Source organism: Mesocricetus auratus, unplaced genomic scaffold, assembly GCF_017639785.1.
Source record: "Mesocricetus auratus isolate SY011 unplaced genomic scaffold, BCM_Maur_2.0 Super-Scaffold_100006, whole genome shotgun sequence".
Taxonomy (NCBI): domain Eukaryota; kingdom Metazoa; phylum Chordata; class Mammalia; order Rodentia; family Cricetidae; genus Mesocricetus; species Mesocricetus auratus.
This window is the reverse complement of record NW_024429190.1, coordinates 43670779-43685420: the sequence shown is the minus strand read 5'-3', so window position 1 is coordinate 43685420 and position 14642 is coordinate 43670779. Positions and strand designations below refer to the sequence as shown.

General features: G+C 44.6%; 1 protein-coding gene across 2 annotated transcripts; it reads left to right on the top strand.

The window, feature by feature from the left end:
- Positions 1-4509: 4509 nt before the first annotated feature.
- Positions 4510-13136, top strand: Tlr6 (toll like receptor 6). Of its 2 annotated transcripts, none has more exons than XM_040747104.1 (3): positions 4510-4668; positions 6136-6417; positions 9083-13136. In XM_040747104.1, the coding sequence occupies exon 3, from the start codon at positions 9113-9115 to the stop codon at positions 11513-11515; it is 2403 nt and encodes an 800-aa protein (XP_040603038.1). In that variant the 5' UTR covers positions 4510-4668; positions 6136-6417; positions 9083-9112; the 3' UTR covers positions 11516-13136. The 2 variants fall into 2 exon arrangements, with proteins under 2 accessions (XP_040603038.1, XP_005139282.2); XM_005139225.4 differs by having other exon boundaries at positions 4512-4668; positions 6136-6906.
- Positions 13137-14642: the final 1506 nt, after the last annotated feature.

Here is a 14642-nt window from a genome sequence, read left to right as displayed (position 1 = left end):
CTCCAGCCTTTCAACACAACCTTACAAAAGCGTGTATTACATAGCAAGCAGTGCGGGTTCTACTCTGAAGGCGCTAGCTTGATACTATACCAGGAGGAACTAAGGTTTTGTAGAACCTATAAGGCCTAGAGTACCGTGGGTGAGAAGGATTGGGGTTCATCTATACTTTTGAGTAGAAGGGAAGCCCTGCGGTTTTTAGTAGATGGATACTGTAATTATAGGGTCTGAGTCTAGCTGGGTTGGAGTGGATGGGGCTGAATGGGTAGAGGTAATTGTAGAGGCCACTAAGGAACTACTTTGCTTATCCCTGTGAACCATTGATGGTGATGACAGCCTGACTTAGCAATCTCATCATCATGAGACTGTGAGACTCAGCATGAGAAGGGCTTTGTTTATGACTCTGTTTTGAAGAAAACCCAGGAAAGAATTGTGCTTGGATTGGATGTCAATTTGGATAGCTTCAACCAAAGAAAGGAATTACCAATTACTCCCAGGACCTTGGACTGAGATTCTGGAGAGTGGAAAGATCAAAGACAGATGAAAAAGGATGCAAAGGGCAGTTTGGGAGATGGATTCAAGGGCTTGATTTTCGACAAAAACGGCTTGACAAGTGTTTGGCAGGCCTTGATGGAAGAGTCTGAGGTTCAGGGAAATCTGGGTTGGAGATGGTTACTGAGAGTCATTGATGCCAGGAGAAAGGATGGAATTAAAGAAAAGAAGTTTGATACAGAAAGAACCTAAGGGGGTGGGGGGTAATGCCAGTGAGTTCACGGGGAATTAATTCAAGTAAAGGGGAGGGAAGATGGGTGTCCAGAGCGCCTAGAAAGAAAACTTTTCTAGATGTCCTGGCCATGTAAAATGCTGCTTGATAATCCCAATTAGACGGAAAAAAATGAAACTTGACCACTGTTTGTCATTATGATAGTCCGTCTATGACCTCGAAAAAGAGTTATCCTTCTTGAGCAGCGGGGAGTGCTGATTTGCTTGACAGTGACTGAAAATATCAGCCGTGTTCTGATATGAGGAGTAACAAGGATGAGGAGGCTGTGCGTTTAAAGTAAGGGATTTGCTTTCCAGCAGTGAAGAAACAGAAGCGTCGTGTGCAGAATAATGTTGAGCAGAGAGGAGCACTGCAAGAGTGACTTAGTGAGGAGACAGTTCAGGTAGGCTGGCAGGGCTTTGCACAGGGCAGAGCACTTCTGGAGAGGTCTGTTTCCTTCGTGCAATATGAAGCATCATCAGTCAAGAATGAAGAAGGGGAGTAATGTCAGACAAGTAAAGGAGAACAAGTAAAGGTTGGGGGTTGGGGAGGAAGGGTAGGAGATCCTTGGGCCAGGGAAGGACGGTGGTCAGTCTGGTAGAACTGCATCCCCTTGAGGTTAGGACACAGTATGCATTTCACATGATAACCAGCAGGTGGTGCAGGCATTTACTCCCAACTCCATTAAGCACCTCTGGCTCCGTGGTCCAGGGAAGAGAGCAGCTTAACTTGCATTGAGGAGAGATAAATAAGGTAGATACATACTACAGAGGAACAATTAAGGGATGGGTCGTGATGCTTCCCAGCGTCGCAGTGAGGCCGGGGGATTGTTGGCATCAGGGGGCAAGACTTAAGGTGGGAATGGAAGTCAGGCACAGACAAATCAGGTCATGGCTGGAGTGTAGCCACTGTTATTAAAAGTACCTGGGATATAACCAGGGGTTTGCTACATAACCACTGAAAACCCTAGAATTAAGCCAAGGGCTGGTGCTCAACTTGGTGAATGAAACACTAAATCTGAAGCATCAGACAGACTGATTTCAAGGACTGGTTTCAAATGTTGGTGGGAAAGACAGAGATGGGGAAATTAGGAAGAAAGTCAAGGACAGACACCTCCAGGCCCCTGTGAGAGTTCAGATAGGAAACCCGACACCCGGCTAAGTGTGCAGGGTCTCAGCTCCTAGATTCTCCTACAGCTCCAGCATAGTCATAGAAGGGCTTCGAAAATGGTATCAGTGCCTGGCTCCTTGGACCGTTTATAAAAACCAGGGCCCCTGGCAAGCTCCTGTATCCCAACATTCTCACTCCGGCTTGGTATCACCAAGTGTCTGGATTTGTGTCTGTATTTTCCCAAGGGCAGTGAGGAGGCTTGGCTTTGTACATCCCCATGTAAGACCTGTTTCTGCTTTCTCTGCTCTCCATCTATCGTTAATGCGCTTGGCTTGCTTTGTCCTCTCTTTGGGTTTCTCAGTCACATTTATAATGATTTGCTGAAAATCTTACATATTTTGGATACTATTATATGGTGGTATTATTACAAATACATTTTTTATATGGCCATGGCTTGTCACCCCCAGGAACTCAATAGCAAATTAACTTTAATATCAATACTTAATAATGTTTTGCTCTTGTCTGAACTGGGACAGGATATTAGCTGGCCTTGGGCCATGTTGTCTTATGTACCCCACTGTGGCATTTTAAAAATAAAAATAACACAACACACAAGATTGGACAGGGTGGCACATGCTTACAGTATCAACACTGGGGAGCTGAGACAGGAGGATTGCAAAATTTGAACTTTTTTTTTTTTGAGAGAGGGTATCTCTGTGTAATCCTGGCTGTCCTGGAACTCACAGAATTGCAAATTTGAAGCCCACCTGTGAGATGCTATCTCAAAAAAATTGACATATGTATATGTTATTTTTTTTAAGGACAAAGGGACATACGATAGTCAGTGGAAATCTCTGAGTTCTACTGGAAGACAAGAATTCTGAGAAAAGCGTTGTATGTGTTCAGCATATGTATGCAATCCTGGTATTACTCTCCCGTGGCCGACATAATAAACCACCCTCAGGCGTGTGGCTTAGTACAACAGCAATTTGTTCTTCTTAAAGTCCCAGAAGTCAGAAAGTTGGAAATGAAGGCATGGTGGTTCTCCCTTCCAGCCTCTGGCATTCATCTGCTCTGAACATCATTCTCTGAGTCAGATGGTTGTCTGTCCGTGCCTCCTTCTGTGACTTGGAACCTGGTACACTGTCATGCAGAGCACACAGTCTTGGGGTTGCTTCCCTCCACCCCCCATCTCCCACCCCCCACTCACCCCCACCCCTGCCCCTGGCCCCACCATCCATTGCCTAGTGCTCCTGAGCCAGTGGGAGGTAGGGGCGGTGAAAGTGTTTCTCTCCCAGCACCGCGGTGAGGTTAGTGCTCAGGGAAAGTGCTCAGGGTAAAGCTGGCGGGAAGACAAGCCCTGTCGATGTGGGCCAGGCCATGGTCCTGCAGCCTGCGTTGCCTCATTTGGTCACAATGTCCTATGATCTTTCTACTTCCCCATTTAAAAACACGGCTTTCACGGGACTCAAATCCCGTATTCTGGCTTCTCCTTTGTGTCGATCACCGTTCCAGCTGCTTGGTGAAAACCACAGCTCTGACCATTCTGTAGATAAAAGCAATCTCAGTGAGGTTGCACAATTGCCCAAAGCCTCGCAGTTCGAAAGTAGCCAAGGAGGAACTCAGCCCGATGTGTTCTCATCTTGCCCGTTTCACTGTCATGTGGTCTCTTCCATGTTACACGAACTCGACTGGTTTAGCTTCCCCATTAAAGGCGTTTCTTAGAATTGTGACAGCCTCAGTAAGAAAAGTGCCTACCTTCCCAAATGTCAACATTATTATGCAATACAGTTGAGACACGAGTCATGTGACCAATCTTCAGTGGTGTGCACACGTGCCTCTGTGTAGATGTGCGTGTGTGCGTGCATGCACACAAGTTTGTGTGTGTACATCTGCATCATGTGATTTCTTAAGAAGCAGACCCAGTCTCCCTGGCTCCTCTCCCCTCTGCCTATGTCCCCTCTCCCAGTGTCACCCCTCATACCTGCTGCTCATTGGCTGCCAGCCCAACCCCCTCACTCTCTGCTGAGCCTTCCCGTTCTGAGAAGACTTCCTCTTAGGTTTGGTGAGGAAAGATGAACAGTAAGAGGTTGCTTTTCCCTTCCTCCTGAAAGTAGGGTCTGGCTAGCCCGTCATTCTCTCTGCCTTACTGGAAGTATTCCTAAATTCTAAACGATCTTTAGAAAACTAATTTCTGAGCTGGTCTAGAAGGGTCCCAGAGTTGCTTGCTCTTCCAGGATTAAAAATTAGAACAGCCAATAGTATCAGATGACCGCCAGACTGTGGAGTCAGGCTAAATGTGTATCAACCACAAAAAAAATTGATATTCCAAAAAGCTAACCATGAAGTTAAGCTTATTTTACTTTTAAAGGATCTCCGTCAGTCCCACTCAATCAAACCATGATTGAATAACCCTGGCAATCTGTGGGGGTGGGCGGTGTGAAGGATCCTGGTAGCTGAGAACCGAGTCTCATAACTTTCTATCCTGGTAGCGATTTAAAATTCATCCTGAAAACGCAAAAAAGGCAAAACGTACAGTAGATAAATATTTCTAGTAATTCCCAAAATTTCCATAATCTGCTTGCTTACATGAATCCTAGGAGTTAGTTATACGTTGATTTATACGGCAGCTCTGCTTTGGAATGATTTTATTCGTGGGGCAGTTCTACCGAGGGCCAAGAGATGGCGCCAAACCCCTCACGTACCACTGTCCCCGGGCTGAGGACTGGGCTTGGTCAAGCACTTATTTTTTTCAGAGCACTTCGGAGGTTACTTTCTCTTCGGAGAAGAAAGTCTTGGTAAGTAAGAAGGCTTTTCTGAATTTTTCAAATTATTGCGCTGACGCTTCAAACGAGAAAGAAAATGGTAACGGCCGTGTAGGGAATAGGTAACTTTTCTTGGAAATTTTTGCAACCACAATTCTCTGAGATTGGTGTTTTAAAGTGTGGCTGTCTTTTGAACTACGTAAGATAAATAGTGTGACTTAACACTGGACAGAAAACAGCTGGCCTTTCAGCAGTAGCCAAGGAAGCCAGCAGACTCGTGTGACTATTTTTTTCCTCCTGGTTTGGGCTGTTTTCTCCTTTCAGGAAGTTTGTAGTCATTTGTGGTGGTGGCTGCCCACTGTGCTGGATGTATGGGAACAGTGCTTCGTTTCCCAGTCACGTGGGACTATAATTTTTAATCGATCCGTACCTCTCACTGGTTTGTGAGCATTTTGGAGGAAAACCTGTGTGGTTTCATATGCCCAGCACTAGTTTCTACCGTCCAGTTGTTCATAGAGGACGCTGAGCAAACATTTAAATGGTGAAAGTGACCGAGACCGGATTCCCAACCTCTGTAACTTTGAGTTCAGCGCTCTTCCTCCACCCAAAGTGTGACAAAGCCAGGCTTCTCTCGGGTTTGTGTTGGCTTCATGACAAAACTCTTTTCTTGCTCGCCCTTGCCTGCGGTTATTAGCCGCTCTTCCCCTTCTGGTAGCTTTAACTTTCACAGACTCCCTCTTCCCGCCACCTTTTTTGGTTTTGAAATAGGGGTTGTGTTGACTGCTCTTTTTTCTTTCACTTTTCGTTGGATGTATTAAAGTCTTTCTCTTGTCCTCTCATACTTTCTTTAAAGAAACATAGACTATTGAATTTTCCAGTGATACCTTCCCTTTGCCCCCTCAACTACGTATACACTGCGCTGCTTCGCAGAATGGGTACCCTGAGAACTGCTTGAGGTTTCGAGCAACCCTCAGGACCCATATGTGTCCTTGCGGCGAGGAATTTGTAGGATGGAACCTCTACTATCCTATTGAAGAGGTTGGCGCTCTTTATGTGTGCATTCATACTATAAATAATACAAGCACACTTATTTGCATATGACATTTTATTTGGGGTTTATTTCACGTGGGTTTTAAATTTTTCTAATTTATTAGTTCTTTGGCAATCTCATACAATGCGTTCTAATTTATTAGTTCTTTGGCAATCTCATACAATGTGTTTTGGTTGTATTTACCCCCCCCCAGCTCCTTCCTGTTCCACCCTTCATCCCTATCCACCCACCTTAGTGTCCTCTTTTTTCCCTAAACCCATCAAGTCCGATTTGTGCTACCCATACACTCTTGGGTATGCGACCTTCTGCTGGATGTGTCAGACCTACCCAGGGCTCTACCCTGGAAGAAAATTGACCCTCCCTTCCCCAGCCACTGTTTTAGACTCTCCTCCCCCCCTTCTAAGGGCGTATAATATGAATATCTACCCAGTTTTTTCTTCTCTTTCCAGGGTGTTGGCCTCTCTTGGGGCTTGCGTTTCACTCCTTGCTACCATGGAGCTTGTCCTCCTCAGCTTCACGAGTCTGATTGCACACTTCCAAGTGTGTTTGGGGATCCCAGTGACAGTGCTCACTACCCTGTTTTGATGGAGAAGATGGGTCAACCCAGTCTGTTCTGCTGCTGCTGTGGTAAATCATTGCCAGCTCAGGACTCACAACAAGGAACACTCGTTGCTCTCCAGTTCCATGAAGGCATCTGAGGCAAGTCTTGTAGGTCTGCAATCAAGGCATCGGTGAGGCTGAATTCTTCCTGCAGACCGTTGGGGAGCAAGCAGTTCCTTTGTCACTTCCAGTTTCTAGAAGCCACCTGCATGCGTGACCTTCCCTATGGCTTAAGTATTGATCTACAGAATTCACATGCTAGAAACCTAATCGCCAAAGTCATGTGTGAATAGCGTGTGGAGGCAGGGTCTTCAGCAGAGCACTTATGGAAGCACCAACCTATTTGTGGGTTAGTAAGTTAGTGAGCTGTAGAGGGAGTGGCTTTGCTGCAGAGTCCCCCTTCTCTGTCTTGCTGACAAGCTTGTTACCTCTCATCACATCATGGTCTGGATGACTTAAGGACTTTGCAAAGAGTCCCCACCAGCAAGGGGGTTCTCACCAGATGCTTGCACTCAACTCTCAGCTTCCAGAACTTTAAGAAGGAATTTTCCTAATTTCCCAATGCATCAGCAAGCAAACAGATGAAGCCAAGTCCTTCCTCCATGTCAAAGCCAGCAATGGTGGGCTCTCTTTTTATCATATAATTCTGACCTCTTGCCTCCCTCTTCTGTTTTTCCCTCTTGGTGCCAAGGTGGGTTTCTAAGTGTTTGTGAATTTTCGTGGATGTTTTGGTGGCTGTGTGGGACAGGTTGTGTGGCAGGGCAGAGGGGAGCTTTCTTCTACCCAGAAGCGCTTATCTCATGACCATTTTGCCATTCCCAGCAGACCCTCCAGTGATGAACAGTGGATCACTCTGTGAGCAAAACTAAGCAACTGTGAATAGTGGAAGCCTGTTCCTAGTCATTCCCCAGTACAAGCCTCTATTTAAGAAATGCTCACCTTGGTGCCCCAAGCTCACACATAATTTTACATATAGAACAGAACCTGAAGGAGGGTAGAGCCAGCCCGTGGTCTCAACCATGTGTCTTCAGTGAAACACGAGGTCTGCAAGCTTGTGAGCTCGTCTCCGTATCTCACTTGGGTAATCTTTTCTTGTCACTCAATGCCACTGATATGCACATCAATGTCTGTGATCTAACATGATGCGTATGAAACCTTCTGGGTTCTGAAAAAATAGTTATTGGCTGACATACTTTAGCCTTACACACTTCTAGATTCTTCCATGTGCTTTTTCTTTTCTTTCTGAAGCATGCTATCCCTACATAGCCAAGGCTGGCCTAAAACTCTCAACTCCCTTGCCTTTTCAAGGGCAAAGATTACCTTGCGTCACTGCGACTGGCTTCTCCCAGGTGTTTTGACAAAATTTTCTCTTCTCCCATTTTGTGTTAGATATAGGAACTTCAAAGTTTCTGTGCTGAAATCTCATTTCCTTCAGTTTGTAGCCTCTAGGCTAATAGCTGTTGGAGAAATACATACTCCTCTTCAGGAAGCATGGGTCAAACGCTCAGACCCAGAGACTGAAAATAAATCTCAGGCATCAAAGGAACAAGTGAAATGAACGTCTGCTAGGATCCAAGTGCCTCTGTTTTCCTGAGATGTGTGCTGACGCCGGATTGTCAACCTGATAGTATCACAACAGGCAGGGCAGGGGGCGGCTGTGAGAGTCAAGCTGTTTGTGGAGAATTCTTTGACTCCAAAGGCTAGAGCACAGTCTCTTGCTGGCTTCTGTCCCCTATGGGACTCAGACATTTTTCTGTGCGCTTCAGAGCCTGAATGGTGTGGGCTCTTGCGTGTATCTGTGTGGAGGCCTTTGTGCCTCTTTGCCTCCCTTCCCCTGGCTCCATCCCCTCTTCCTTTCTCTTCTTGCCCCACAAATATATATATATATATATATATATATTTATGTGTGTGTATGTGTATGTCAACCCATTATATATATATATATTTATATATATGAAATGATAATAAAAGGCCCAGAGGCTGATATTGGGGTTCAAACTTCAAACTGAAGAACAGGAAAGCAAAGTAGGGGGCCACTAGCTCTGACCACTACCTCAGGCTGAAAGGGCTGATCCTGCTGCCTCTCCTCAGCGTGACTGGAGAATGGATGCTTCCTACTGAGACCTGGCTTCTTTCTTATATACTTCCTGAATGTTGGGATTAAAGGTGTGAGCTCTAATTCTCTTTTAGACTGATTCACTCTTGTGTAGATCTGGGTGGCCTTGAACTCACTCACAGAGATCCGGCTATCTCTTAATCCCGAGTCCTAGGATTAAAGGTGTGTACCACCACCTCATGTTTCTAGCTGCTGGGATTAAAGGTGTGTGTCACCACCTGATCTCTATAAACTGGAGGCTGACTTTGCTTTTCTGAATCCTCAGGCAAGTAATATATCACCATATGTATATCCCTTCTTCCTTTCTCTTACTTTTCTGGCCTTGGTATGTCTATGCTCTGTTACCTCTGACTCAGGGGGCTGCAGCTAGTATTTGTTTTCAAATTTTGTTTTTTGACAAATGCCACCCAGGAGGTTGCTCCAGCCCTGAGATAGGTCTGAGTGGGAAACAAAGGGGATGCCCCCCAACATCCTTTTGGAAGCCCCCAGACTAGTCAAAACATGTAACCTTGGTACTTTGATTAAAAGTTCATGTTGTCCCCTGTAGTTATAGACTGAGAAAATAACAGACAAAGCCATAGGATAGTGATAAGTTCTAGAGTGGATGAGGGAAGCACTTGAAATTCTGGGAAATGGAAGCTGAAAAGCCATTGCCTAATCTTTATCTACCTCATTTCTAGAGCTTGAACTCATGTAAAAATGCTGTGAAGATGGTGCTGATCCTTTGGGATAGCCGTTGCAACATGACCCGAGACAGAGAACCCATCGTGGGAAGTTTTCATGTTGTTTGCATCCTGGCCTTGATAGTCGGAAGCCTGATGCAGTCCTCTGATGAACTGGAGCCTGCAGTAGACTATTCAGACAGGAACCTTACTCATGTCCCGAAAGACCTGCCACCAAGAACAAAAGCCTTAAATTTGTCTCAAAACTCTATCCAGGAGCTTCAGATGTCTGATGTCAGCATCCTGCTGGAGTTGAGGGTCCTGAGACTCTCCCATAACAGAATCCAAAAGCTTGATTTCAATGTGTTCAAATTCAACCGGGAGTTAGAATACCTAGATATCTCCCACAATCACTTGCGAAACATCTCTTGCTGCCCTGTGGTGAGCTTGAAGCATTTAGACCTCTCATTCAATGACTTTGATGTGTTGCCCGTGTATAAGGAGTTTGGCAACTTGACGAAGCTGAGTTTCTTGGGGTTAAGCGCTACAAAGTTCCGGCATCTGGATCTGCTCCCAGTCGCTCACTTGCACCTAAACTACATTCTTCTGGGCCTGGTGGGTTATCATGTAAAAGACGGCGAAACAGAAAGTCTTCAGGTTCTGAATACCAAGGCTCTCCATTTGGTCTTTCATCAAAATAGCTTGTTCTCTGTGCAAGTGAACATATCTGTGAATGCTTTGAGATGTTTACAACTGAGTAATATTAAATTGAATGATGGAAACTGTCAAAAGTTAATTACATTTTTATTAGAACTCACCAGAGGTCCAAGCTTATTAAATTTGACTCTCTACCATGTGGAAACAACCTGGAAGTGCTTGGTTAAACTTTTTCAATTCCTTTGGCCGCGGCCGGTGGAGTACCTCAACATTTACAACTTAACGATAATTCAAAGCATCAATTATGAAAATTTTACTTCCTCCAAGACAGTACTGAAGGCATTGACAATAGAGCACATTACAAACCAGGTGTTTATCTTTTCAAAGGAGGCATTGTACTCTGTGTTTGTGAACATGAATATCAGGAAGCTGACCATCGCAGACACACCTTTCATTCATATGCTCTGCCCTCCGTCCCCAAGCACGTTTGTGTTTCTGAACTTTACCCAGAACGTTTTCACGGACAGTGTTTTCCAAGACTGCCCCACTTTAAAGAGACTGCAGACACTTATCTTACAAAAGAATGGCTTGAAGAACCTTTTCAAGGTAGCTCTCATGACTGAAAATATGGCCTCTTTGGAAACTTTGGATGTTAGTTTGAATTCCTTGGACTCTCGTGCATATGAGGGAACATGCTCGTGGGCTGAGAGCATATTAGTGTTAAATTTGTCTTCAAATGTACTTACTGGCTCTGTCTTCAGATGCTTGCCTCCCAAGGTCAAGGTCCTTGACCTTCACAACAACAGAATAAAAAGCATTCCTCAAAAAGTCATTAAACTAGAAGCTCTACAGGAACTCAATGTTGCATCCAATTCTTTAATGGAACTTCCTGGATGTGGGGCCTTCAGCAGCCTTTCTGTGCTGGCCATCGAGCACAATTCAGTTTCCCTCCCCTCAGCAGATTTCTTCCAGAGCTGTCAGAAGATCAGGTCCATAGCAGCAGGGAACAACCCATTCCAGTGCACATGTGAGCTGAGAGAATTTGTCAAACGCATAGGCCAAGTATCAGAAGTGGTAGAGGGATGGCCTGATTCTTACTCATGTGACTTCCCAGAAAGTGCTCAGGGGACCCTACTGCAGGACTTCCACATGTCTCCATTGTCCTGTGATACTGGTCTGCTGATTGTCACCATCGGGGCCATTTTGCTGGTGCTGGCTGCCTTTGTGGCTTTCCTCTGCTACTGCTTAGATCTGCCCTGGTACCTCAGGATGGTGTGTCAGTGGACACAGACCCGGCGCAGGGCCAGGAACATCCCCGTAGAGGAGCTCCAGAGGGCTCTCCAGTTCCATGCTTTTGTCTCATACAGTGAGCATGATTCCGCCTGGGTGAAGAATGAATTACTGCCAAACCTAGAGAAAGACGGCATACGGGTTTGTCTCCACGAGAGAAACTTTATCCCTGGCAAGAGCATCGTGGAGAATATCATACATTTCATCGAGAAGAGTTACAAGTCCATCTTTGTGTTGTCTCCCCACTTCATCCAGAGTGAGTGGTGCCATTATGAACTCTACTTTGCCCATCACAATCTCTTCCACGAAGGATCCGATAACTTAATCCTGATCTTGCTGGAACCCATTCCACAGGACAACATTCCCAATAGGTACCACAAGCTTCGGGCTCTCATGACACAGAGGACTTATTTGGAATGGCCTACAGAGAAGAGCAAACATGGACTCTTTTGGGCCAACCTTAGAGCTTCTTTTATTACAAAGTTAGCATTATCAAATGAATAGGATGTGAAAACTTGAAGCTTGGATTTCCAACTTAGTAACCTGTCAGCTTGGACTCTGATGAGCATTGTGGTTTTAGGTCCCTATCTGGAGGTACTTCTGCCATGCTGTCCTAGTTTGGGTTCTTTGACTGTGATAAGCAACATGACCAAAAGCATCTTGTGGGAGAAAGGGTTTCCTTTGGCTTATGGTCACAGTGTATTGTGAAGGAAAGTCAGGGCAGGAACTCAAAGTGGGAATCTGCAGGCAGGAATTGTAGCAGAGGCCGTGGAAGAATGTTGCTTTCAGCCCTGCTCTCTGCATCGTGTTCAATGTGCTTTCTTATAGCACTGAGGAACACCTACCCAGGGGTGACACTGTCCACAATACCCTGAATCCTCCCCCATAAATGTTAATCAGGAAAATGCCCATAAGCTTGTCTGCAGTCTGATTGAGACATTTTCTCAGTTGAAGTTCTTTCTTCCCAAAATATGACCCTACCTTGTATCAAGTGACAAAGCAAAACAAAAAACTAACATATATGGTTTGGAGATAAAATGTCCTCAAAGGCTTGTGCTTGAAGGCCTTGAGGAAAAATCTGATGGTGTTATTTCTAAGTAGTTTATGAAGATACTAACTTCATCAATGGGCTTACCCACTGCTGAGTTCACTGCTGATTGGAAAATTAAGATGGGGCCCTAAATGTAGGAAGTGGTCATTAGGGACATGGCTTTGAAGGCTATATTTTCTTCAAAACTCATTTTTCTTATTGTTCTTAAGTCAGGGTCTCACCTTAGTAGTTCAGATAGTCCTTGAGTTCAATGTGACCCTTCTGCCTCAGCCTCCCAAGTTCTGGCATTACAGGATGAACCACCACAATTAAGTGTGCTTTCTCTGTCTCCTCCTCCCCCTTCTCTCAGTTTCCTCATCACCACAGGTGAACAACCACTCATCACATGCCCCCACTGCCATGATACTCTGTGTGGCCTCAGGTCCCAAAGCCGGAGGCTCAGATGAGCCTGGACTGAAGCCATGAACGCTTTCTCCTTTGTTAACATGAGGTCTTCAGTCACAGTGGCACAAAGCTGACAGACATAGCTTCTGTCTCTTTCATGTCTTTGACAGAGAGTTGATGAAGGTCTTGATGCCACTGAGCTGTGGAATGAGGCTGAGGGATGGGTGTGGCACTTATTTTGTTAGGCAGAGGCAGCTCAGCCTCATCTAGTTTAGCTATCTCCTCTCATGTTGACACAGTCCTTTTAAAGTAAATACTCCATCATTCATAGAAAGGCCCCTTTTCTTCCTCCTTTCCCAGATGGATTCAGTATGAGCACACACACAAGAAAGAGGGTGATAGTATATGTCAGTCCTCAGAGAGTCCTATAGCTCCTTGTTGGCCTTCAGCTGAGTTTTATCCTCCTGAGGGTGTATATAGGTAGACTGGTAAAAGTTTATTAACAACAGTTTGTGAGCAGGCATGAAGAGCCGAAGCATGTTCATAGGTTTAGAGGGGGAAAAAATCTCCACTGATGCCACAAAAATGTGGTGGGATTATTGTTGACATGTTTGTTTTTCTTTTCACTTACTTGTCTCTTCTGATTTTTCTTAGCAAATGTTTTATTTGGATAATAAAAGATTGAAATTACTAAGGACCTTTGAGAAAAACATAGTTATAGATATTTGATTTTGTTATAGGAAAGAACTTTTGGAATATCAAAGTAGTAGGGCCTATGCCTTTAACCCTGTCCTCAGAAAGCAGAAGAAGACAGATCAACAAACCTGGTCTACACAGTGAGACTATGTCTCAAAAACAAATAAATAAAATGCCAATGTCATGCTGAAGCCAGTGCCTGAGTTAGGGTTTCTATTACTGTGAAGAGACACCATGACCACAGTAACTCTATAAATGAAAACATTTAGTTAGGACTGGATTACAGTTTCAAAGGCTTAGTCCATTGTCTCTGTGGCAGGAAGCATGGCTACACAGGCAGACATGTTGCTGGAGAAGTAGCCAAGAGTTCTACATCTGTATCAGCAGGCAGCAGGAAAAGAGAGAGTGACATTGGGTTTGTCTTGGGCATCAGAAACTTCAAAGACTGCCTTCAATGACACACTTCCTCCACCAAAGCCACACCTACTCCAACAAGGCCACACCTCCTAATAGTGCCACTCCATGTGGGCCAATGGGGTCCATTTTCATTCAAACCATCACAGCCAGCTTGTTTAGACTAATAATAGCCAACTGCTAACTACCCATCAATTCTGCAGCCATATCAGCGGGTAGCCAGAAACCAGCTGTGGAAGGAACACTGGCATTCCAAGTATCAACAAATGCTACAAACCAGAATCTTTAAGTTCACCAGCACCCAGCTGGATGGCAACAATAACCAAGGAAATCTATTGTAAAATATATAGATTCATTGTTTCAAAAACATCATGAAGTTGAAAGATGAGCAGGGGGTGAAATGTCTGCACAAAGTTGGGAAGGTCCAGTGTCAGTAACATAAAAAAGAATGCACATTAAGGTATTAAACTATGATCACAATATGAAAACAGTTATATTCCATGATCAAATAACTCACTAAAGAGGTACAAATAGTCACTAAACATGAAAAAAGCTCAATGATAAAATAAAGTAAAAAAGAAACAGGAAATATTGCTCCACATCCCCGAAGGTGATAGAATCTGTCAATACTTATAAACATAATTAAGTGTGGACAGCAGAGGCCCCTGGCATGCCATTTTCAGTTTTGTGATTATAGGTGATGGCGTGTTAATGGGTTACAACTGCTTTTAGGTGTGTTTCCAGGTCTTGTACGCTTGATGCCATTGCTGTTATAGAAGGATAGTGGGTTTTTCCCCCTTTGAAGTGGTACTGGACATTATGCCTCCATGCACAAGCTACTCAATTAGAAGATGCTCAGATGAAGCCAGAAATTATCCAAACAAGCAGATACAAAAATTACAACTCAGGGACACAAGTAGGATGGAAAAGCCAAGCAACACAACCCTCCAAAAGATCAGGATAAAAGAGCTATTATGGAACACAAGATACTGACATAGTATAGCCCCTGGTGAACTGATCATCCACACATCCAAGAGAATTTGAGCAGCACAAATTGGCCTTGAAGAATTTTAAGGACACAAAATT